A 20,002-nucleotide genomic window follows, 5' to 3' on the forward strand; every position below is an offset into this window, starting at 1 on the left:
TCCTGCGCATACACTATCAGAACCTCTTCGTAAAAGCCTTCATTGAGACTTACACCAAGAAGCACTAGCCCTGGTCAGGACTAGCACTGCATCTGTATTATATTCCCTGCTATTCCACCTAGGCTATCAAAATATCCATGCACTACTCTAGGAAGCGTCCTCAATTAGGTAGCTACTGTGGCCGAATTCCTATTTCTCGAGAATTAAGGAATGGTAGGCCTCGGTTGTCTTCTCTATTCAAGTCACCTATTGGAGGTCAAATAAGACCAACAAAATTCTGTTCAATAAACGCACAACAACTAAGCACTATGAATCAACACCAAATCTCTCCATCGTACTTCACGAACTCAAAACCCCCCTATCGGCAACCTGTCGACGGTTGGACATTGTCTTGACCAAGGAGGGCTGTTGTTCTGACTGACGCCATCTTGTTGTGCTGTTCTCGTGGTGATGCTGAAGAGGTTGACTGCCAACAGCTTGGAAGAAGGATGCTTTTTTTCTGGTACGCATTGTGATGTAAACACTGTATAAGTCACGATATACAATTCAAATGTGTTGTTTTGTTGAGTAGGCCTTTGCGGATCTCGTGTACGGATCTGTTACAGTAGAAAAACTACCCAGAAGTACAACCTTGACACCTGGCATCTTGAATTCCGAGTCACAGGCAAGCTGCTACTCTATTGAAAGCAGTGAATATAAGCAGAAGTTAGTGAAGAATAAAACAGTACTGTCATCCATCCAAATGTTAGAAATATTCCATGGGTCGCCCAATAGCCTATGTAAGCGTAACAGGTAGGTAACAGAAAAGTTGTTTTGTCAGGTTCAGGCTGCCAATATAAAGTAGCCTAAGTCATCATCTAAGCTAGCATAAGAAAGCCAAATAATTTTATCTCTTAGAATCTTTCTCCCTTTTTTGGGTTTGATAACAATAAACTCTTTCATTACAAGCAAAAAGCTTGAAAAATGGCTACTCGGGCAATGAACCTTCAATTTTCCTGGGCTATATAAAGAAGTCTCTGTCCCTGGTTCCCTCAAGCCAGTCCCTACAATCTTCTTTTCTCTCTCCAGACCCACAAATAAAATCCCCCCACAAACCACAGTCTCTTAGACTCGGCCCACCACTTTACTCCTTCAACCAAACCAGCAAGCCCAAACAACAACACAACACATCATGGCTCCAGGTTCACCAACGAAGGATTCCCCCGTCGAAAAGACGGACGAGACCCAACAGACCACCGCTGATAATGCATCAAAAGCACAAGACCGTATGGCTCGTTTCAAGGCACTTCAGGCTCGAGCCAAGACGTCATCAGAGAAAAACCTACAAGAGGCGACCCTTGAATCGCAGAGATTAGCAACAGACCCCAGCCAACTCACCGCCATACATCGCAAGCACGCGATCGCGTCTCACAAACTCCTCAAGGCAGATGTCGAAGAATCTGGCGGCGATTTCGAGCGAAAGCGCGCATGGGACTGGACCGTCGATGAGAGCGAGAAATGGGATAAGCGGCTCAAGAAGAAGTCGGCCCGTCGCGACAACAACGCCTTCGCCGACCATACACAAGAAGCGAATAAGATATACAAGCGACAGCTCAAGAACATCGACATGAACATGGATCAATACGAGAAGGATAAGCAGGCTATGATCGAGAAGGCAGCAGCATCCGGCGGGCTGGATATCGTCGAGACCGAGGATGGCGAGCTGATCGCGGTGGACAAAGATGGTTCTTTCTACTCAACTGCCGATTCCACGACGTTCGCCCAGAACAAACCAGACAAGGCAGCCGTCGACCGCTTGGTGGCAGACCTTCAGAGAGCAGAGGAACAACGACTAAAGAAGAGAAAGGAAAGAATGGCACAAAACGGAGACGATGGCGACGTCACATACATCAACGAGAAGAACAAACAGTTCAACCAAAAGCTGTCCAGATTCTACAACAAATACACCGCGGAGATCAGGGACAGCTTCGAACGAGGAACAATGATTTAGAAAGGGAAACATCGTTTACATATTGGGTTCATTCGGGTATTATTCAGTCTAGCGTTTTGCTTTCAATACATAATCATCAGAACCATCTACAACATAGTTTTTCTCCAGGCCTTGCTTGCGAGCTCCTCAATCTGCGGCACCTCAATAGCTCCCTTGACACTCTCGTCGCTCAGTGCCTCAACAACCGCCTCAGCGACATTCTCAACCTTTAAGGGCTTGACACCGGCGGCGCCAATGAAGTTCTTGAAGTAGTTGCCTGTCAAGCCATTGAAGGCAGTGCCAACGCCTACCATGGCAGCCAGGGGCATTGTAATTGGGCGTGAGCTATCGAACAAGAAAGAAGGACGGACGAAGAGGCTTCTAAGTTCTGGGAACTTGTTGGCAATGGTGATTTCAGCTTCTCGCTTGGTTGTGATGTAGCGCTGAGGAAGAACGGGAGCGCCAGCTGCAGCAGAGATATAGCAGAAAGAGTTAACCTTGGCTGCAACGGCGTGCTTGGCCAGTGTGACTGCGCTGTCGCGGTTCATAATCTCGTATGTGAACTGATCCTTAGGGTTTGGGGGGTTAATATCCTCGCCTTGTCCTTTAGCTAGAGGGTCCACGCCACGATCCTTGACGGGGGCAAATGCTTTTTGAAGACCAGCAATGGGTGATTCCTTGCCAGAAATAGCCCCCTTGTAATCAGCCTCCAGAAGGATACCCATGCTGTGAACAACGAAATCGGCACCGTTGAGTAGCGGTGCATATGTAGCTGGGCGAAGGATGTCACCACGCTCCCAGCTCACTTTGTGCGCCCAAGGTGGAGGTGAAGGAGAAGCACTGATAGTGTCCCATCGAGGGTCACCCGAACGGCTGTACAATGTATGAGTTCCTGTTCTTGTCTTGTAGGCATTGATGTCTTTGTAAGCCTTACCTGATAGATGTCACATCCCAACCCCGAGCTACAGCATATTTGCAAATACGCGAGCCCAGAAAACCTGTTCCTCCGCAAACAACAAGCTTCTTTGAAGCTGACATGGTGGTGGTATAAAAGTGGTGCGATACTAGAGAGCTTGGAGCTTCAGAGTCTCTTTAGCGATGTTGGTGCAATTGAGACAAATCACTCTCGATGAATAGCTCTTCAGAAAAGGAAGATTAAGGAATGAAAGTTGTGACGTGATAATTGAGTATCCAGTACAAGTACCGGCGTGGCATTGAAGCTTCCGATGGGAGAGCAAAATCAATGAAATCATCATCGGTACCTGTCAAGGCTGCATGTATTTGTGGCTGCGCTGCGATTATTGGTCGCGCCACTGGGGCGCAAAACATTTGGTCTACGAGGCTGACTATAGATGTTTCTACTTGGATCTTCAACCATCACACTTTCCAACCGCACCATCGATATCATTCTGATCTACATGCGCCGATGCATCATCCAGCCCGAACAGCGAAAACATCCACCTAAACGAAATGGCGCCTCAAAATCAATTAGGGAAACGCGTGAAACTTACGCAGGTTCGCCGACCTTTTATCGTAGGAAGTACAGCGAATCCATTCTCCGAGACGAATCCACGACCGGCGGGAATACCTGATAACCACACGCATTCCTGGCAGGTTTTCGTGAAAGGTCTTGATGACACGGATATCACATACTGGCTGCGTCGAGTGCAATTCAAGCTTCACGAATCTATCCCGAACTATGTGCGAAGTATGCGACCGCTGCCCACCTTTGCGCAAACTGATGCTGACAAAAAATAGTGGTGGAGGGTGAACCTGGAAAGCCTTTCATAGTCGAAGAAACGGGCTGGGGAGAGTTTGACATCACGATCAAGCTCTATTATGTTAACGATTCGGGGGAGAAGCCCCAAACCTTGTACCATTACCTCCGTCTACATCCCTACGGCCGGAACGAAGAAGAGAAGCAAGCTATGATCGCTTCTAACGGAGAGATCCGGTCCTGGTCTTACGAAGAACAGCTCTTCAACGAACCCTACGAAGTCTTCTACAACCTCCTCACCCAAGGCGCCGTACCCAAAGGATGGAAGCCCAGCGGCGGTAAGGGCAAGGGCAAAACACGCGCACCACCACCTTTCCCGACGGATAACAACGAAGTTTGGGAACATTCGGCAATGATACCAGCCCATAATCGACCTGGACAGCCATTCAGTCTTGAGACGGAGGCAGCTGAAATACGCAAGCTATCAGAGGCACAGGCGCAAGCTGAGGATATGGCTAAGAAGATCCTCGCTGAGCTTAAAGCCAAAGAGGAACTGCTTGCTAAGCTCAAGGGAGAAAACCAGGCTGCCGCTGCCGCTGCCAAGTCATAGAATGCTGGCCAAGTAAAGCCCAAAAACCCTAAACAAAAAAGATGAGTTTCATCTATCAAGCGCGGCGCGCGCTTCAGAGCATCAACTATCAACACTTATCAGGATGCAAAGGGCATTCTTGTGTCTCGAGTACGGTATACGACATGCTATGATGCCTTATTGGTTATTTAAAAACCACTACTCGGCACAGATCAACGATTTGAATCGTATTGGCTCTGTTTTAGTAACAAACACGCAGAGAAGCGCTGAGCCAAGAAAGATGAGTCAAGTTGTGAAAGTATGGCCGAAATGATCAGTCTTTTTTGGTCAAGAATATGAAGGCATATTGTCTAGGGCAATCCTCCTAATAGCTAGCCGACGCTAGATAAAAGGCACATAGTTGCTTACGAATGGATGATCAGAACAAATCATTTTTAAAATGGCACATGTATCTTGTTCATCATTTTGAATTGGAGTTTTCTCTAGAGTACTATGAGGGCGCTCCGCAAACCCATGATAGCCTATTCCTTCAAGCCTATTTCCATGATACCTAGCAGATATCGCGACGATCCACTTGATCGTCCTTACCCGGTCTGTCTCGCCAACCTTTTTATAAAACATTGATAAAGACTCCTTTGACATTGTCATGAGTCACCCTCCTGGGGTCTATCGACCACTTCAAACAGACAGCTGTGTCGTGACGTAGAAATAGATGGCTGAACGACAGAACCAGCGCTCCGAAACATGCATACCGTAACCACAACCGGGCACACCATTTTTCCTTCATACCTGCTTCTTGTAACGCCGGGAAAATCATAACATAAAAAAATAGACTTGTTCAGGCCGTATCCATGGCCGAAAGCTTTCCAAACTCCAGCGCCATTTAAAAAGAATGAAAAGGATGAGATTTGAGCGAGTGGGATGGCTTTGTATGCCCTACTTTGGGCGATCTGTAATAGTATACCATTAGGCGAAAGGCGGATGTGCCCTTAGCTTCTAAGGTGATACCAAGATTTATGACTGACTTAACAGTGTACTGTTATCGAGTAGCAGCCTCGTATGCTGGTGGTGGGGCGTCTTCACGCTCCTCGTCCCAGGGGCTGCGTTGTCTGTTCTTCTCGTCGTAAACGCGCTTGGCAATCTCGCCAGCCATCTTCATGATCCACGCCTGTTCAAGGATGACGGAAGAATTCTCCGAGCTAACGCTTTGGTTTTCCATGCCCGGAGGCTTGCCCTTCTCGGTTTTAAATCCAGAAGTGGCAGCGGCGATAGATGTATATTCTTGGCGCTCAGGGGATTGAACCGCCTGCTTGAGCGGAGAACCAACTTGTTGAGCATTTTGTAGGTTGGCCATAACAGGAGGACGACCTGCCTCTTCCCCGTTTCTGAAGCGAACCTTACTAGGGGTGGCCGCCTCGGCGATGATAGACGATTCGGTTTCTTCAGGAATGGACTCCTCAACGATAGGGTCGGATAGAGGGTTGTCGAGAGATGCTGTATCTGAGGCTTCACTTCCTTCCTCAGGAGTAGCTGTTTCAGACTTGGTGCGTCTCAGGTTTACTACGCGTGTCTTCTTCTTTCGTCCTGCTCGTGATCGTCCGGCCCCGAGAGCTCGTCCATTCGTTCCAGAATTCATACTGACAAGCGAGGGGCGAGACGGTAGTTGTCCGTGGGCATTGCTTGCAGTATCCGAAAAGGTGTATGTTGTCGAATTGCCTGCATGGAACGACATTGTCTTGGTAAGACTAGGTGTCGAAGCTAGAGGCGTTGATGTTTCCGATCGATCGCCATAGCCTGTCCACGCCCGGAAGACGACATCACGAATGCCAGGAGTGAAGAGGGATAACGTGCGGTGTGAGTCAGTCAAGGCGGCAAGTCGCAACAAATTCTTCTGAGAGAAGAGTGACTGAACTTCGCCGCTCCCGTTCAATGTAAGTTCAGAAATAGCATTAGGGTCCAGAAGGTTTCCATTGGCGTCTACTGGATCCAATGGTGGACTAGCCAGAGGGTCTACGCCTGCCTCATCTTCTGTTTCTGTAGGAGTTTCGGTGCCCTTGTTCGCTTGGTCAGGACACCATAACTGAAGAGATAGTCTGTGAATGATTGCTGGCAGCTCATCCATCATCAAGTTCCGCAATTGTTGCTCAATGGTTCGTTGCAAATAGTCGCGTACGAATTGTATCGAGTCGAAGGTAGAGGATACCTTGAGGGATTCGAGTGGGTCATTTCGGAAGACGAGGGTAAGACCTTTTTGCTTCGAAAAGACAAGGATGATAAACGCCGAGAGCTTGAAATCCGACAATGTGATCGAGAGTGGAATGGTCAGTCCAGAAGCGGCAGCTAATGGTTGAGGAGATGTGAATGTCGGTTTAGAGTAGAGGTATGTGTTCAAGGGATTTGCCTGGGTTGACTGTTAGTGGTTGCGCTAAGAGGATTGCATGAATGAAATCATAGGTGCGGGCGCCAAAGACGTAAATAGGTTATAGCAGGGGGTAAGAGGGGTTATAAATGCATTGTCCTAATCAAACGATGTTGCATCGGTATAATGCAATGTTTCAACGCGCATGTCGAACTCGAGGGGAAAGTAGATAGGAAGTTGTTGATGTGATGGGAGCTTGGGGGTTGTGGGATAGACATTCGCGTCACGATCTCCGCACTGCGAACCGCCAAGACATAGGGACAATGTTGTAATTCCCTCTGGAGCTTCGGAAAACTTCAAAAAGGAATATGTGACGAGGGAAGGTTCAGGTTGGCTGTGGAGGTGTATTGCAAAGCAATTGTAAAGGGTATGAACGTACTTGAACTCTCGTTTTGAGTGTCAGGAAAGCATCACCAGAATAAGTCATTTTGAAGATGCCCCGGAATCGATCCTCTGCAAGGTCACCAATTTCCAGAATTTCCAGATCAGGAGGAACAGTTCCGAGATTGAACTCGCTGACCAGAATATCATCGACGATGATGGGCGGCTTCGGACTCTTATTGAGAGCCTTTGTCAAAAGGTCGCGCGCTCGAGCATAGAAGTCGGCATCCGCTGTTAGCGGCGACCAGTTAAAGTTGAAGGCCATGTTGAAATGGCGTTCACCTTCTCACGGTCATGGAGGAAGCAAAAAGGTGCCGTTGAAATCGGCGGCTATGACGAAAGCTCGAAGCGGGCGGGAGCTCGAAATGAGGCGCGTGCTTGTCGGAGCTCGGAGGCGAAAAAAACGAGTGAGCGAGCGAATGTAGGAAAGTCTCGGGTGTCGTCGGTCGGAAGGTGTCGACGTCGATAGGTGATTAAGAGAAGTAGGTACGCGTGGGAGGAATTGTCGAGAGTGACGGGCTCGACAATGGACGACGTAACAGGATTAGAGGAAATTTGGTGATGATGGTAAGAGAGGAGAAAAAGAATCAAGACGGCTGATTTAGGTAGGATAGGATTTCCCAAGAGTGCGGATCGTGGGGATGACGCTACAAGATTCCCCGGCCAAACAGCTCAAGGATGATTGGGAGAACTGAGGTCGGAAGTGGGGAGCTCGGACCAGCACTGCAACAATTTTTTCCCTCTCAGGGCTTAAAACAGCGAATTTGACTGGCGTCCAAGGGAGGGATTTAGTGGGTAACGAGAACAACACCACTGTAAAAAAGGCTCTGAGACGCCTGAGCCTGGTCCTGGAGGAGCTGAAGCGCGAAGGGAAAACAACCGAGAATTGAGCGCAATCTGGTTGGTTCGTTAATCGGCTGTGGGAGAAAAACATGGACCGTTTCAACCCGGGATTCTATTATGGACCGGCGATGAAGAGTGAGCGAAAATGTGCAATAAATCAGGCAGTTTAGTTGTGCTGAAAATATGTAGGTGGCCGGGGTCTTGTTTATAAAAATATTCTGGCGGTGAGATCCAACCTTTGGTGCATATGGTGTAGATGCGATATTAATGGAGGGAGTCTATATGCGTAGCATAGGTTGTGAGTTGTTAATGCAGGAGCATTCGAGACTACTGTAGGTCGAAGGTTTCAGATGGTCTGAGCTGTCTGGCCTGTGAATCAGAGAGGACAAGACTCGTCCGTATCCCCGTGCCCGAAGTCCGGAGGTAGAGAATTGATCGACTGAGTACAAGGTCCACAATGACAAAATCAATGCCGGGGAAGTCGCGTGATCTCCGAGATGAATTTCAGTGTACGATGTAATGCGAATAAAGAAGATTATAGTGTTAATACATAACAATATAACTCATAAAGCGAGACGACGTTTCAGTCTAGACCCCAGAGACGCAATGCGTTATGCGGGGATGCAGCATCAAACTGGCAGGTTGGGTTGGCTTGGGTCGAATTTACACGACCATCATGAGAAACGTGCAGATGCGCCAACTTTGTATAATTCGTGACGCTCCAAAGTTCCCTGCAACCCCGTGTTCTTGATGCGAACGTGCAGCAAAGAATTTTCCCTTCCTCGCATCCTTCCCTCAAAGAGACGTCATCAGTATCAGATGATTGCACCCTGGATTCTGATAAAGCCAGAGCGCCATTGCCTCGTGGAATGACTTCTGCATCAGGTGGTTCGATTTCATCCATATTTTCTGGGGAAGAGAGCATTTTACCTGGCCCAAGAACCTTATAAAGCTCAGAGATGTCTCCTTCTGGTAATACTGTGCCTTAGGGTATCGCCTAAAGCGTTCATCCGTTGCATCCTGTTTCTTCAAGCGAAGCCACGGACCAACGGCTCATCCCGGGCTTCTCCGGCCGGTCACCGACCTTGACGCCGACATCTCCTCACTTTATCTCGCACTTTGATCTCCATGCAAGCACTTCCCACAAACAGCCAGTGTCCGATAAGAGAAAGACCGGGTAGGGCCGGAAGTGGTAGAAAGGAGTGACATGGAGTGCATTTGCATCTGCAATGCATGCTGAGAGATGAATAGCCATCAAGGACCATTACTGTCTGTAGGCTGTATGCGTGATCTGATCATGCGCAATGCTGTACAAGCAGCAAACAAACCTTACCCCGCGATGGATGCTCGCAAGCTAAAAGCAGCTTGGAAATTCTCGAAACGAATCTGTCGAATCTGTCTCAAACCTCCAACCAAGCATTCCTCTTCGCCAAAATGAAGGGTTCCGTATCATTTAATGTTTGCCCCAGTTGGTGAGATGCTTATCTTTGCCTTTTTGTGCGTCGCATGTCTTCGAATCTGTGACTGTCATCAAGATCGTGATCCTGATCAGAGTAATTGGTCCTTGTAACTGTCATGAGTGGCTGAAGAACATGTCTGAATGTCTCTCATGTTACCTTCTTTCCCACTTCGAGAAGAGTTCCTTCTCCGCTCCCCGCACTATCTTGTCGAATTAGCAGACCACAACAGCTCGTCTCTAAACGGACATGTAAGGCACCAGCTTGGTGAGACGATAAATCTCACCACCTGACAGCTGACCAGGATGTATATTGGTTGTCAACCAGCTCAAAATGGCACTTACTATGGAGGTGCTGTAACTCAGGAACTGAGATAGCCGGTATTGCATCCTTGGGGTTTCACAAGCTGAGGCCTTTGTGCGACCCCAACCTCCACATTCAAAATAATCTCCGATGCGTTCCCTCCGTATTTGTAGATGGTTGAGATCATTGGATGCCTAAATTGAAACACGGCAGCATACTGAATCAGAATCATCCCGTCTTTGCGTTAAAACACTTGCGGTCGGGCGTCACGAGGTTCAGTTGCAAAGCTTTTCTGCAGCGCTTTGAGGTCTCTGTCTGCATCTTGGCGAGACTCGTTTCTTTAAAGCCTGTGATAGGATCAGAGCTCAAGCAATGAACATGTTTGATCTCCACGTGCAAGTTAAGCAGCGTGGATTGAAACGTTGGGCGATCCCTTAGGGTATGCGCTAGTAGACTCCACGCTGGATGATCCCAGTAGCCCGGCATTGCGCTCGGAGACAGACGCTCATTCGCGACACGGCTGAGAAGAAACACAGCAGAAGGAGAGGAATGCAGTCATTCTGCATGCCCAGGGTCCCGTGATCGTCGCCAGCGGTGTCTTGAAACAATTTCTTAACCGCCAACGACAGCTCATAATCTGGGGTGAGAATGCATCACCGCCGGCTTGGGTGACATCATACGCCGGCGAGACCGACAAGCTGGATGATCTCGTGCGGCTTGAGCCCCAAAACCGTTCAGGGGCATGAGCCAGTAACTACGAGTTGCGAAGACGGAGGCCTGAACAGCATATTTTGAGTCATAGTCATCTGTGGCGGCGGCTCAGCGAAGTTGTTGATATGCCACGCTGCTGGGAATTCTCCATTTGTTCTGTGCTGTTCGAAGGCCTTGTCAGCGCTGCTGTCAGTGCTTGTACGAATGGAAGTCCAGGGTTTCACTGCTTCTATTCACGAGCAGCCAGGGTCAGGGTGCAAGGGACCTGGAGTGCTGGACCTGCTCTGTACCGTGCACTGTGACTAGAGCGTACATCGTGGTCTTGTACGGCTGGGGTTGAGAAAGAGTACGATCCCATTTTGACTAAAATGGACAGTATCTGGACGGGTGTTCCTTGTTTGGCCGCTACCGTAGCCATGACAGCCCTGAATTGCAGGGATAGATCATAGAATGGTCCAGGCGTTGTTGATCGAGTCGAGTCAAATGTGCGGTCATGCTATGCCATGCATTCATTCATTCATTGATACTGGCAGGCCTCATCGAAAACCTCGGCGTTGAAATATCGCAAGTGTCTACTGTGAGTTAGTCTGGAGGAGAGAAAGATGGGCCATGCGGCGCCACGAAGTCCCCTCACAAGGTCCCCTGGGCTTAGACTTTCCCCCTCTCGTCAGGTGCAGGTGCATGCGCAGATGCAGAAGAAAGATGCAGGCGGTGCGAAAGGGACTGAATCAATGGCTTGGCTCTGGTGGAATGGCGAGCAGTAATTGGCCTGAAGAAGGTGGTCATGGTTGCTGCCAGAGAAGATGACTGGCATTGGCGCTCACTCTAGTCCGGGTCCGGTTCAGAATGGAGGGGCCCTAAAAACCTGTGCGTCACCATCAGATCGAATTGGATGATTGGATCGTCGACCTCCAAGGCCTGGGCTCTTTTTTTTTAGGCGACACCAAGGCTGTTTAGTTACCTCGACGGTGGGCGAGCGCCCACTTGCACCGCCGCTGGCGACCAAAAGACCCTTTGTTTTTTTCCCTTTAGTTTCTATTCTATTCCCTTCTTCGTGCCGTGTCTCTCTCGCGGGGTTTTCTTGCTGATTCTTAATTTATTTTGTCTTGTTATTGCTTTTTCTTCTCTATTCGGCATTCGATTATTGGGTCTCAGTTGTGCTGCCGGCCAAATCCACTTCCCTGCTTGATCGATCGTACTTAACCTTGGTTGTACTGTAGATGGTCTTGTCCCGGTGTGGAGAGGCGGATGCCAACAAGAACCATGCCAACGGTGGTTCTTTCATAATAGAATTGATTGAAAGAGGAGAAAGGGCTTTAACAGATTCGTCATATCATACCTAATGTCATTGGGTAGACATCCTGAACCATTGCCAACTCCATACATATCAAAGTCGGCTCACTCATTATTTCCGTCCATCCAACTCTTGGCCTACCACAAATCATCAGCATGGTGATGTCGTTCTGATAGGAACAGGAAAGACACCTCAGTCTAACAGCTACAATAAACCCCAGCCATACCCTACTCGATCTTTGTCCAACCGCACCCCTTTCCACCCACGCCATCCATTGTCAGTCCAGTCCTGGGCCGTACATACATACATGACGTTGGCCCGGCTTCTATTTCTGTGTAACCTGAGCCATCATATCTCATACATACATCGTCCTTATTGTATTATCGACCTCGCTATTCAGCCCAGTCCAGTCCAGCTCGGCTGAGCTTATCATCTCGTGCATCTGCATGGTATACAAGGCGACTGAAATAGCCGTGTTGCCTTGTTAGGCTTTGTCCGAGAAGGTTTAAACGAACCTGACTTGGGAAATAAGTCTGTTTTTGTTCTGCCGTTGTCCTTCTCGAGTCTTGCACAATCAAGCCCAAAGGATTTGAGTGGCTCTTTTGTTGTTACACTTATATCGGCGACAAACAAGGCAACTCGAGATATTCACTACAGCAAATACGGCCGGAAGAAAAAAGACAGCGATGCAGATGCAGATGCAGGCGCATTACAGAGCGTGACCGTCATTAACAGGCAGGCTTGCAGTTCCAACACTGGCGCAACTGCAACTGCAAGTGCGAGTCTGTGATCCGGTTCCTCGTTCTTGCCCTTTCAACCAGCAGCAATTCCGAGCTACCTGCCTTGCCTTACTTTAGACTACCTTCTAGTCTGGTGTCCGTCTTATACATATTGACACGCCCCTCCTCTACTCCCTCCTCTTACTCTTACTCTTCTTATACATATCACTCATATCTGCTCCCCATACATCTCTTGTCGATTCTCATTCCTCATCGTCTCCATTTGAAATCCAACCCTCCTCTCACAACATCCTCTATCGCAATTCCCCACCGCAGAACGCGCGACATAAGTGGCTTGACGTGCCTTGCAGACTATCTGCACAATCCCGGTCTCCAACCACCACCACCATGTCGACTCCGTCTCTGTCCGATGGGCAGCTTACGCCGACTGATACCGATCCAGATCTTTGCTTCTCTTCATCAGAAGATGATCACATATGGCCAACTGCTCAGGATGTCGTCGAAATGTCAATTATGCTCAATGGAAGTGCTCTTCCTCTGTCGTGGTCTCGTGAAACTCTAAAGAGACTACCAATGGGAACTCGTCCTATAAAGATGGTTGGCGAAGGTGCTGCAAACGTTGTCTTCGAGCTGGGCATTCCAGAAGGAAACGTCAGGGCCAAAGAGTTCAAAGGTATGCTTCCTCCTTCGTTTGTGTTATTAATATGTACTGATATATGTCAGGTTGGCTTCTTCGTGTTGCCAAAGCCCCTGCAAGTGGCCAGCCCGCCAGATTTAATTATTTAAAACAGCAAGAATTCTACGCAAAACAAATCACGCCATTTCTCAAGACTCACGCCATTCAACAACAGCTTGTCGTCCTACGTAACACGAATATTATCTCTCAGCTAAACGCATACCTACGGTCAATTGATCATCAGCGCAAGGAGAAGTTCAGGGGCTCCTTCGTGTCTGAATCCAACTGGGGTCTTCTTGTTGAAGACATGCGTATATCTGGTGGGTTAATTTTAGCAGCATCCAATAATTTGCATACATACTGACTGCCACTAGATCCAAACAGCAAACTTATCGAATTCAAGCCGAAGTGGTTGAATCAATCGCCAAGTGCTCCTGAGGGCGCTATACGGTGTCGACAATGTGCCATGGAACTATTCAACTATATTCGGGATCCGAGCCCTTCGAGACATACGCCAGAGCAGAAGCCCTGCCCTCTCACGCTTGCCAACCCTGGCGCTCCCCCTGCCATCAGTTCACCGTTTCGTTTCGCTCCCAAGCTTGCTTCCAAGTGCAATGACCCAATGGTGCGGGAACTACTAGCCAAAACGGCCGACCACCAGGTTATTCGTGATCTCAGGTGGCTTCAGAATCTTGCCGATACCAAAGGTCCTCTATACGCCGAGAAGAACGACCCCATGTTCAGTTTGGCCATGACTGTCCGCGATTGTACGTGTTTCGTCCAGATGAACCTCGGACCCGATGTACCTCCCGAACGAAGACTTCGTGTCAGGCTTGGCGACTTCGATCTAAAGGATACCGACATCAAGTTCAAACGATGGACTTCGGCCGAGAAGGACCTAATCGATTCCGGCTGCTACACTGCTGACTGGATCATGTGTAACGGCCAGTACTACCATCCTCCCACCAAGTGCCTTCTCGAGTGGAGCCGTCGGCAGGATCAATCAGTGAGAATCATTGGCATCAAGGCCAAAGGTTCTCATCCCAATAAGGCAACACATTTCCCTATCGAGGTCATGACCAAGCAAGCTCTCGTGCACTGGATGACAAGTAGCCCTGTCAAGCTCACGGGACTACTCAAGCCCGACAGGAAGGATAAGCCAAGGACCGAAGTCTGCCCGTTTCGGAATGAGCCTCCGTAAGTCTTACACGTCACATCCAGATGTCAACCTCGTCACCCCCACTAACATGCTGCAGGAATCTACTGAAATGGCTGTCCAAAAAGGCATAAGCAGGCATCCTGGAGATACCTTGCGCAAATCTGCGATCAGGAATCGCAGTGTTCTTTCTATTTTTTGCATTATATGGTTGCATCAGTGCATCTCAGCGAAGGAGGGTTCGCATAGCATGGCATGGGTACGGGCATGGTTGGTTGCATCAGTCAAGGGACGCGGCGTTGGTTGGATATAGATTATTCTAAGGGTACAATCCCCGGTTTGATATGTGACATGTATTCATGATTGGCTGCATCCAATACTCAGGGCATAGGATTACAGTACAGTAGCTAAATATTCAGACTCTATCGGTTGTCAAATGACGATTCATATAAAACGCCCCCAAACTCCATATCTAATGCTAACCCCGTCTAGATGTCTGCCACTGTAAAGCTCAAAAGACTACCAATAGATAATCCTGCGACAAGGCATAATCCCATAAAGCCGCCCGCAGCCTCACGTTCGCCCTCATCCACCCACTCACCCGATGCCATCATGAAGCTAGAACCAAGCCATCCGTTGGTGAGGCCAAATATTAACTGAACAATAAAGAGGTAAAAGAAGTCGCTGGAAACAGTGGCGCCACGGCCATCGATGTTACAAAGCAGATAAAGGGGCAACCAGCCAAAGCGAATAACTGCGAGAACAAAAAGGGCAAATGGGCGATGTCGCAGGGAGAAAGGTAGTATGGTGGCTATACGTCCACCCAAGTCACCCAAGTTCCAGAAGAAGAATCCGAGGGGGATGAATGCTGCAGGCTGATAAATGGCGCCAGAGGTCTCCTTTACAGAATGGATCTTTGCTGTGAAAACGGGCATAAACATAGTTGCGGTGAAAGTGAGAGCCACGCCAATAGCAAGCCAGTGAAGCTTGGTAAACAGCCGCCAAAGGGATGTAACCTTGCGAGCGGCGCGTTCGGCCTCCTCGATGCTGTGCATGGACTCGTTCATTTGCTCAACCATGCGGTTCTCAATAATGTGATTGTGGCGGCGGACCAATGGGATAAAAGAGACCAGGGCGATTACCGATACAATTACAGCGGTGAGGAAGTAGACGAATGCTGATGTTTGGCCGTCTTCTGCAGATGCTCCGGTTGATGCGTTATCCTTATCTGGAGGGAAGACTAGAACAGTGAAGACTTGCGCGAGAGGAGGTAGCACACCAGCGATGCCTTGTCCTGCCATAATTGCCTGCATGTACTCTGGGCGTCCGAAACTGGCCGCAAAAGCAAATGCGCCATTCTGGATAAGACCTGCAGCCCAAGCAGCAGCAGCTACTGTAGCAAGTAGGAATACGAGATAGACAGTAGGCGATGCGCTGAGACCGATAACAGTGGAGGCTGTCAGGAGGCCAAACGTGATAACGTTGATAATGAGTGCCAGGTTGATTCGGAAGGGGTACGACGCTGAGTACTGGATACTGGTAAGGACAAGCATGGCACCGAGGTTGGTAACAGTAGAGACAGTCAGAATCGCAGATTGGAAGTTGGCCTGGATCCAGGCATCACCGGCGAATCGAGCTGTAAAGTACGGAGCTGCGGCGAGGAACATGTTCCTAGAACGCGTTAACTACGGTGCATATCACGGTAGGTTAAAGAGCTCACCAAGCCCAGAGCATGGCAACGCCCAATAGGGCAAAGATACTATATTCAGCCCATGAGAAGGGTAGTTCGTGTTGGCCCTCAAGTTGGGTTGAGCCCTCTAGGGGAGTGGCTTCCTCGTTGCCTGTAAGAGGCTCATATTCGGATGTTGAGGTTGACGAGTGTTGACGACCCAGGGCCTTTCGCACGTGGTCCATGATGGCTGCGTATAGTCGTTGCGATATCGGTCGTTCGTACTGATAAGTCAACCGTTGACTTGATTGTCTTATCGATCAATGTGGCTGCGATGCCAGATGTATGTATAGCTTCTTCAGGACTGTTGAGCCATCAATGGAGCGCGTGGGCGCAGGTTGAAGAGCTCACGCGCAGCCCGGCCTATCAAGTGTTGATGAATAAGACTTTTGTATCGCGTGGTTTATGTGCTCGTCTGATTATACGTCGTCGCGAGTCACAATGAATAGAACTAGAACGTGACTCGTTGTGAATGAATGAAGAATGCGGATTGTGGGGGAGCAGCCAGATGATGACATTGACCCTGGGAAGTTCCGTAGATAAGATCTAATGGATCTCAAATGGGGGACCGGGCGGGACGGTAGGGGTCAGGTCCATGTGCCAGAGTCAGGCGGAAGTTTTTGATCCAATCATGATGAGGCTTGAGGTCGTCAACAACTCAAGGCGGAAGTCTTGTTCCTGACGAGAAACTCGCAATATCAGATGATAAATACAGGGGTAATTGTTTATCTTAATTTGGGGTTCCGAGATTATTAGATCAGAGCACAAAGGATGTGTCATGATAAGCTGGGATTCTCTTGTGTTTTGGTCTCGGGTAACCAATGTTGTACAGCGTGTAACTTGGTCTATGGTTATTAATAAGACGCATACCAGCTTGTTTGATTGAGAATATTCAAATTGAAGAACTTGAAATCCTCTCTCAAGCTTTATTATCCAAACATTCATTTAAGTAACTCTATACGACAAGCTGTAGAGCAAAGCAACGTGCGGATCCTGTACACTCATGAGTTTTTATGCAAAAGTGTCATAGTGAGACATAACAGTAAACGATATGTTTAACAAACTTGAATTATATACTTGTGAAAATAACTACTATGTCCTACATGAATCCTGAAGATATGATCATAGCACATCTAGTTGTCGAGAGGGAATCGGTCAGTGAACTTGAAAGTGGCCAAACCATCCTTCAAGTCCTCGACAAGAGAGTCAACATCCTTGGAGAGGTATACACCCTTTCCGGTGCCAACTCTGGCAGCCTGAGCAGCTGCCTTTGCACCTCCGATGAATCCAACAGGTTTACCCCAGTGGTAACCGTCCACAATAAGCTGTGTAGGACGACCAGGAGGAAAGAGAGTTGACTTTCCGGTACCGTTGAAAAGAGACTCAGTACCACCGGCAACAACAATACCATCGAATTGGGCGGCCGTTGCAGCACTGTAGGTAACTTCGACATCGTCTCCGAGAACCTCGCCTACGATCGACACGGTCACCTTCTCTTCACCAAGCGCCTTCTTAATAGCCTTGGCCTGCTGGATGGAGTTATCCGAGTTAATGGAAGCTAGGACACCGACGGACAGAGTCGCAATGCTAGGCAGCTTGGTTCCAAAGATGGAGATTCCAGCTGTGGTGTTGTCGTGATAGTACTTGTCGTCAGCCTCAGGGGCCTCCATACCCAGAGCCTTTCCAACTCTGACAGCAATATCGTGGCTGATCTTATTCAGCTGGATGAGAACGTTCTTCTTGACAGTTTCCGACTTAAGCTGACTTGTCTCGAAGCGAATGGCGTTGATGAGGAACTGCTGCTCAGCCTTTGTCAAAGAGTTATAGAAAAGTCGTGGCTGGCTCCAGTGATCAGAGAAGGTAGAAGCTCTGGCACGCACGAGGTTTCCGGAAACCTTACGGCCAGGAGCAGTGAAGAATCCTTTGCCCTGTGTTTGGTTTGCCTGAGCAGGGTAGCCATTGTTCAGAGTGTTGGGAGTGTCTGTAGGAGTTAGTTTAATGCTTACGCTTACTGACGATGAACTTACAGGCAGCAGTGTTCTTGTGGATGAAGTTCTGGCCAGCTCCATCACGGTTGTTGTTGTGAATAGGAGACAGAGGACGGTTGATGGGGAGCTGCTCAAAGTTGGGACCGCCGTGACGGTTGAGTTGAGTATCAAGGTAAGAAAAGATGCGTCCCTGCAGCAGAGGGTCATCGGTGAAGTCGATACCACGAACGATGTGGCCAGGTTGGAACTGCTCAAGTTAGTCAAATTGTCTTGGTCTGCTGCTTGATACTTGTCTACTCACCATAATCTGCTCAGTCTCGGCGAAATAGTTGACTGGGTTGGCATTCAATTTCATAATACCAAGAGACTGGAGAGGAACTAGTTCCTCAGGGATAATCTTGGTGGCATCCAAAACATCAAAACCAAACGAGAGGGCCTGGTCTTCGTCAAAGATCTGAACATTGAGTTCCCACTCAGGTCCATTACCAGACTCGATAGCATCCCAGAGATCCTTTCTGTGGTAATCGGGGTTCTTTCCAGCCAAGTGCTGCGCCTCATCCCAGACCAGGCTGGCTTTGCCCTGCTTGGACTTCCAGTGGAACTTGACGAACTTAGAGTCACCATCATCAGTCACGAAACGGAATGTGTGAACTCCGAAACCATCCTGGTGCCTGTATGACCTAGGAATTCCGTAACCTGCCATGGCCCAGAAGAGAGTGTGCAATGTTGTAGTTTGCTGGCTGAAGAAATCCCATGCCGAGTCGTGTGCTGTCGCGGCCTGCGGAATTTCGCTGTCAGGAGAGGGTTTGACAGCATGAATAAGATCAGGGAACTGTAATGCTTCTTGAATGAAAAAGACAGGAATCCCATTCCCCACGATGTCGAGGTTGCCTGAGTCTGTATAACTGTTCGATTCAGTCAATATATGTTCTGCATTTCTCAAGGAATAACTTCTACTGACAAACGAGTGGCAAAGCCATGTACGTCTCGTACAGTATCGGCGCTGCCTCTGGAACCAGCAACGGTCGAAAACCGTACAAATACGGGAGTCTCCTTGCCTTCAGAGCCCAGGAAAGAAGCTGCAGTGACGTTACTCCAGTCCGCGTAGCTGGTGAAGCTACCGTAAGCTCCTGCACCTCTGGCATGCACGGCTCTTTCGGGAACCTGTGTAGATATTAGTTACACGGCAGAGAACTGATGTTTGAGAGAGAGATATCATACTCGCTCATGGTCAAAGTGCATAATCTTCTGGCGAAAGATAAAGTCTTCCAGCAGGGTGGGACCTCGTTCTCCAGCCTTTAAGCTCTCCTGTTCCTCAAAGGGGCCACCGACGTCGGAACTCATGTATCCCTTGCTGTCATCAACTTCATATTCTTCCAGATGCTCACGAGGGCTTCCCTCAGCTCTAGCTGCCAGTCTACCTGGGTCAGCAAAAGGGCATTGCGCAGCGGTTAGGCTGGCAAGTCCAAGGGTGACAAGGAGCTTAGAAGACACCATTTTTGAGTGACACAAGTTGTCGATCAGCCAGCGAGGTCTCTTTGGGTTAGTCGGACATAACAACGGACATGACGGGATTTGTATTCTTTTATACTTGCAATATCATGGCTGATTACTGAACTAGGAGTGATGAACGATCGATTTGGAATCACTTCACGTTAGTTACTTGCTGTAGCTTGATTAGAGGGGCCATGGAGACTACAACACAAGCGAGCAATATAAACCGGATATCCGGACATGGTTCTGCAGTCATCGAGCAGGGTGTCGTAAGCCTTCAAGGTTGAGGCTTTGCTGTGGAAGCACTCATCCCTGGTGAGATGATAGCTGCTCTGCTAGGGCCTGGGCACATCTGCTTGTATGAATGTGATAGATAGGATAACGGTACATCAGATCCCTGTAGCTGCTCTCTACTTTTGTGAGTCCAGAGACCGAAGCAAGCCATTGACATAGGAGGAAAAATCATTGTGATCATGGGGGAATGCTTCCCAGACAGGATACTTTGAGAGAGCACATCAGCCTCCTGTGAAACCATA

General features: G+C 48.7%; 7 protein-coding genes across 7 annotated transcripts; 3 read left to right on the forward strand and 4 right to left on the reverse strand.

The window, feature by feature from the left end:
* The first annotated feature begins 1,053 nt into the window (after positions 1–1,053).
* On the forward strand, positions 1,054–2,033 carry B0J16DRAFT_93726 (SYF2 splicing factor-domain-containing protein). Its single transcript, XM_046134705.1, has one exon. It carries the CDS (start codon positions 1,172–1,174, stop codon positions 1,988–1,990), a length of 819 nt encoding a protein of 272 aa, XP_045984328.1. The 5' UTR covers positions 1,054–1,171; the 3' UTR covers positions 1,991–2,033.
* Positions 2,034–3,195, reverse strand: B0J16DRAFT_93730 (uncharacterized protein). Its single transcript, XM_046134706.1, has 2 exons — positions 2,904–3,195; positions 2,034–2,842 (listed from the first exon to the last, which is right to left on the reverse strand). The coding sequence occupies exons 1-2, from the start codon at positions 3,005–3,007 to the stop codon at positions 2,077–2,079; spliced, it is 870 nt and encodes a 289-aa protein (XP_045984329.1). The 5' UTR covers positions 3,008–3,195; the 3' UTR covers positions 2,034–2,076.
* Positions 3,196–3,336: 141 nt separating this feature from the next.
* On the forward strand, positions 3,337–4,724 carry B0J16DRAFT_337126 (protein AF-9). Its single transcript, XM_046127315.1, has 2 exons — positions 3,337–3,677; positions 3,728–4,724. Exons 1-2 carry the CDS (start codon positions 3,440–3,442, stop codon positions 4,294–4,296), a joined length of 807 nt encoding a protein of 268 aa, XP_045984330.1. The 5' UTR covers positions 3,337–3,439; the 3' UTR covers positions 4,297–4,724.
* Positions 4,725–5,118: 394 nt separating this feature from the next.
* On the reverse strand, positions 5,119–7,508 carry B0J16DRAFT_93759 (uncharacterized protein). Its single transcript, XM_046134707.1, has 2 exons — positions 7,074–7,508; positions 5,119–6,676 (listed from the first exon to the last, which is right to left on the reverse strand). Exons 1-2 carry the CDS (start codon positions 7,338–7,340, stop codon positions 5,315–5,317), a joined length of 1,629 nt encoding a protein of 542 aa, XP_045984331.1. The 5' UTR covers positions 7,341–7,508; the 3' UTR covers positions 5,119–5,314.
* A 4,874-nt stretch (positions 7,509–12,382) lies between these two features.
* Positions 12,383–14,566, forward strand: B0J16DRAFT_93773 (inositol-pentakisphosphate 2-kinase-domain-containing protein). The gene is made up of 4 exons (XM_046134708.1): positions 12,383–13,096; positions 13,147–13,419; positions 13,474–14,296; positions 14,356–14,566. The coding sequence occupies exons 1-4, from the start codon at positions 12,811–12,813 to the stop codon at positions 14,387–14,389; spliced, it is 1,416 nt and encodes a 471-aa protein (XP_045984332.1). The 5' UTR covers positions 12,383–12,810; the 3' UTR covers positions 14,390–14,566.
* Positions 14,567–14,686: 120 nt separating this feature from the next.
* On the reverse strand, positions 14,687–16,475 carry B0J16DRAFT_337135 (nucleoside transporter-domain-containing protein). The gene is made up of 2 exons (XM_046127316.1): positions 15,976–16,475; positions 14,687–15,926 (listed from the first exon to the last, which is right to left on the reverse strand). The coding sequence occupies exons 1-2, from the start codon at positions 16,167–16,169 to the stop codon at positions 14,744–14,746; spliced, it is 1,377 nt and encodes a 458-aa protein (XP_045984333.1). The 5' UTR covers positions 16,170–16,475; the 3' UTR covers positions 14,687–14,743.
* Positions 16,476–17,057: 582 nt separating this feature from the next.
* On the reverse strand, positions 17,058–19,807 carry B0J16DRAFT_396599 (catalase-like domain-containing protein). The gene is made up of 5 exons (XM_046132281.1): positions 19,194–19,807; positions 18,934–19,136; positions 18,274–18,877; positions 18,012–18,219; positions 17,058–17,965 (listed from the first exon to the last, which is right to left on the reverse strand). The coding sequence occupies exons 1-5, from the start codon at positions 19,467–19,469 to the stop codon at positions 17,118–17,120; spliced, it is 2,139 nt and encodes a 712-aa protein (XP_045984334.1). The 5' UTR covers positions 19,470–19,807; the 3' UTR covers positions 17,058–17,117.
* Positions 19,808–20,002: the final 195 nt, after the last annotated feature.

The sequence above is a fragment of the Fusarium flagelliforme genome (assembly GCF_020744385.1).
Source record: "Fusarium flagelliforme strain FIESC 12 MPI-CAGE-AA-0113 chromosome Unknown B0J16scaffold_3, whole genome shotgun sequence".
Lineage (NCBI taxonomy): Eukaryota > Fungi > Ascomycota > Sordariomycetes > Hypocreales > Nectriaceae > Fusarium > Fusarium flagelliforme.

Bases quoted from the DNA above. Each gene is read 5' to 3' on its own strand.
- B0J16DRAFT_93726 (XM_046134705.1), top strand. From the start codon at position 1,172: ATGGCTCCAGGTTCACCAACGAAGGATTCCCCCGTCGAAAAGACGGAC.
- B0J16DRAFT_93730 (XM_046134706.1), bottom strand. From the start codon at position 3,007: ATGTCAGCTTCAAAGAAGCTTGTTGTTTGCGGAGGAACAGGTTTTCTG. The intron at 2,843-2,903 runs GTAAGGCTTACA...TACATTGTACAG, and splicing joins TGGGATGTGACATCTATCAG to CCGTTCGGGTGACCCTCGAT.
- B0J16DRAFT_337126 (XM_046127315.1), top strand. From the start codon at position 3,440: ATGGCGCCTCAAAATCAATTAGGGAAACGCGTGAAACTTACGCAGGTT. The intron at 3,678-3,727 runs GTATGCGACCGC...GACAAAAAATAG, and splicing joins TATCCCGAACTATGTGCGAA to TGGTGGAGGGTGAACCTGGA.
- B0J16DRAFT_93759 (XM_046134707.1), bottom strand. From the start codon at position 7,340: ATGGCCTTCAACTTTAACTGGTCGCCGCTAACAGCGGATGCCGACTTC. The intron at 6,677-7,073 runs GTACGTTCATAC...CAGTCAACCCAG, and splicing joins CACTCAAAACGAGAGTTCAA to GCAAATCCCTTGAACACATA.
- B0J16DRAFT_93773 (XM_046134708.1), top strand. From the start codon at position 12,811: ATGTCGACTCCGTCTCTGTCCGATGGGCAGCTTACGCCGACTGATACC. The intron at 13,420-13,473 runs GTGGGTTAATTT...GACTGCCACTAG, and splicing joins TGAAGACATGCGTATATCTG to ATCCAAACAGCAAACTTATC. The intron at 14,297-14,355 runs GTAAGTCTTACA...AACATGCTGCAG, and splicing joins CCGTTTCGGAATGAGCCTCC to GAATCTACTGAAATGGCTGT.
- B0J16DRAFT_337135 (XM_046127316.1), bottom strand. From the start codon at position 16,169: ATGGACCACGTGCGAAAGGCCCTGGGTCGTCAACACTCGTCAACCTCA. The intron at 15,927-15,975 runs GTGAGCTCTTTA...AACGCGTTCTAG, and splicing joins GTTGCCATGCTCTGGGCTTG to GAACATGTTCCTCGCCGCAG.
- B0J16DRAFT_396599 (XM_046132281.1), bottom strand. From the start codon at position 19,469: ATGGTGTCTTCTAAGCTCCTTGTCACCCTTGGACTTGCCAGCCTAACC. The intron at 18,220-18,273 runs GTGAGTAGACAA...TAACTTGAGCAG, and splicing joins CCGAGACTGAGCAGATTATG to TTCCAACCTGGCCACATCGT. The intron at 17,966-18,011 runs GTAAGTTCATCG...TAACTCCTACAG, and splicing joins CCACAAGAACACTGCTGCCT to ACACTCCCAACACTCTGAAC.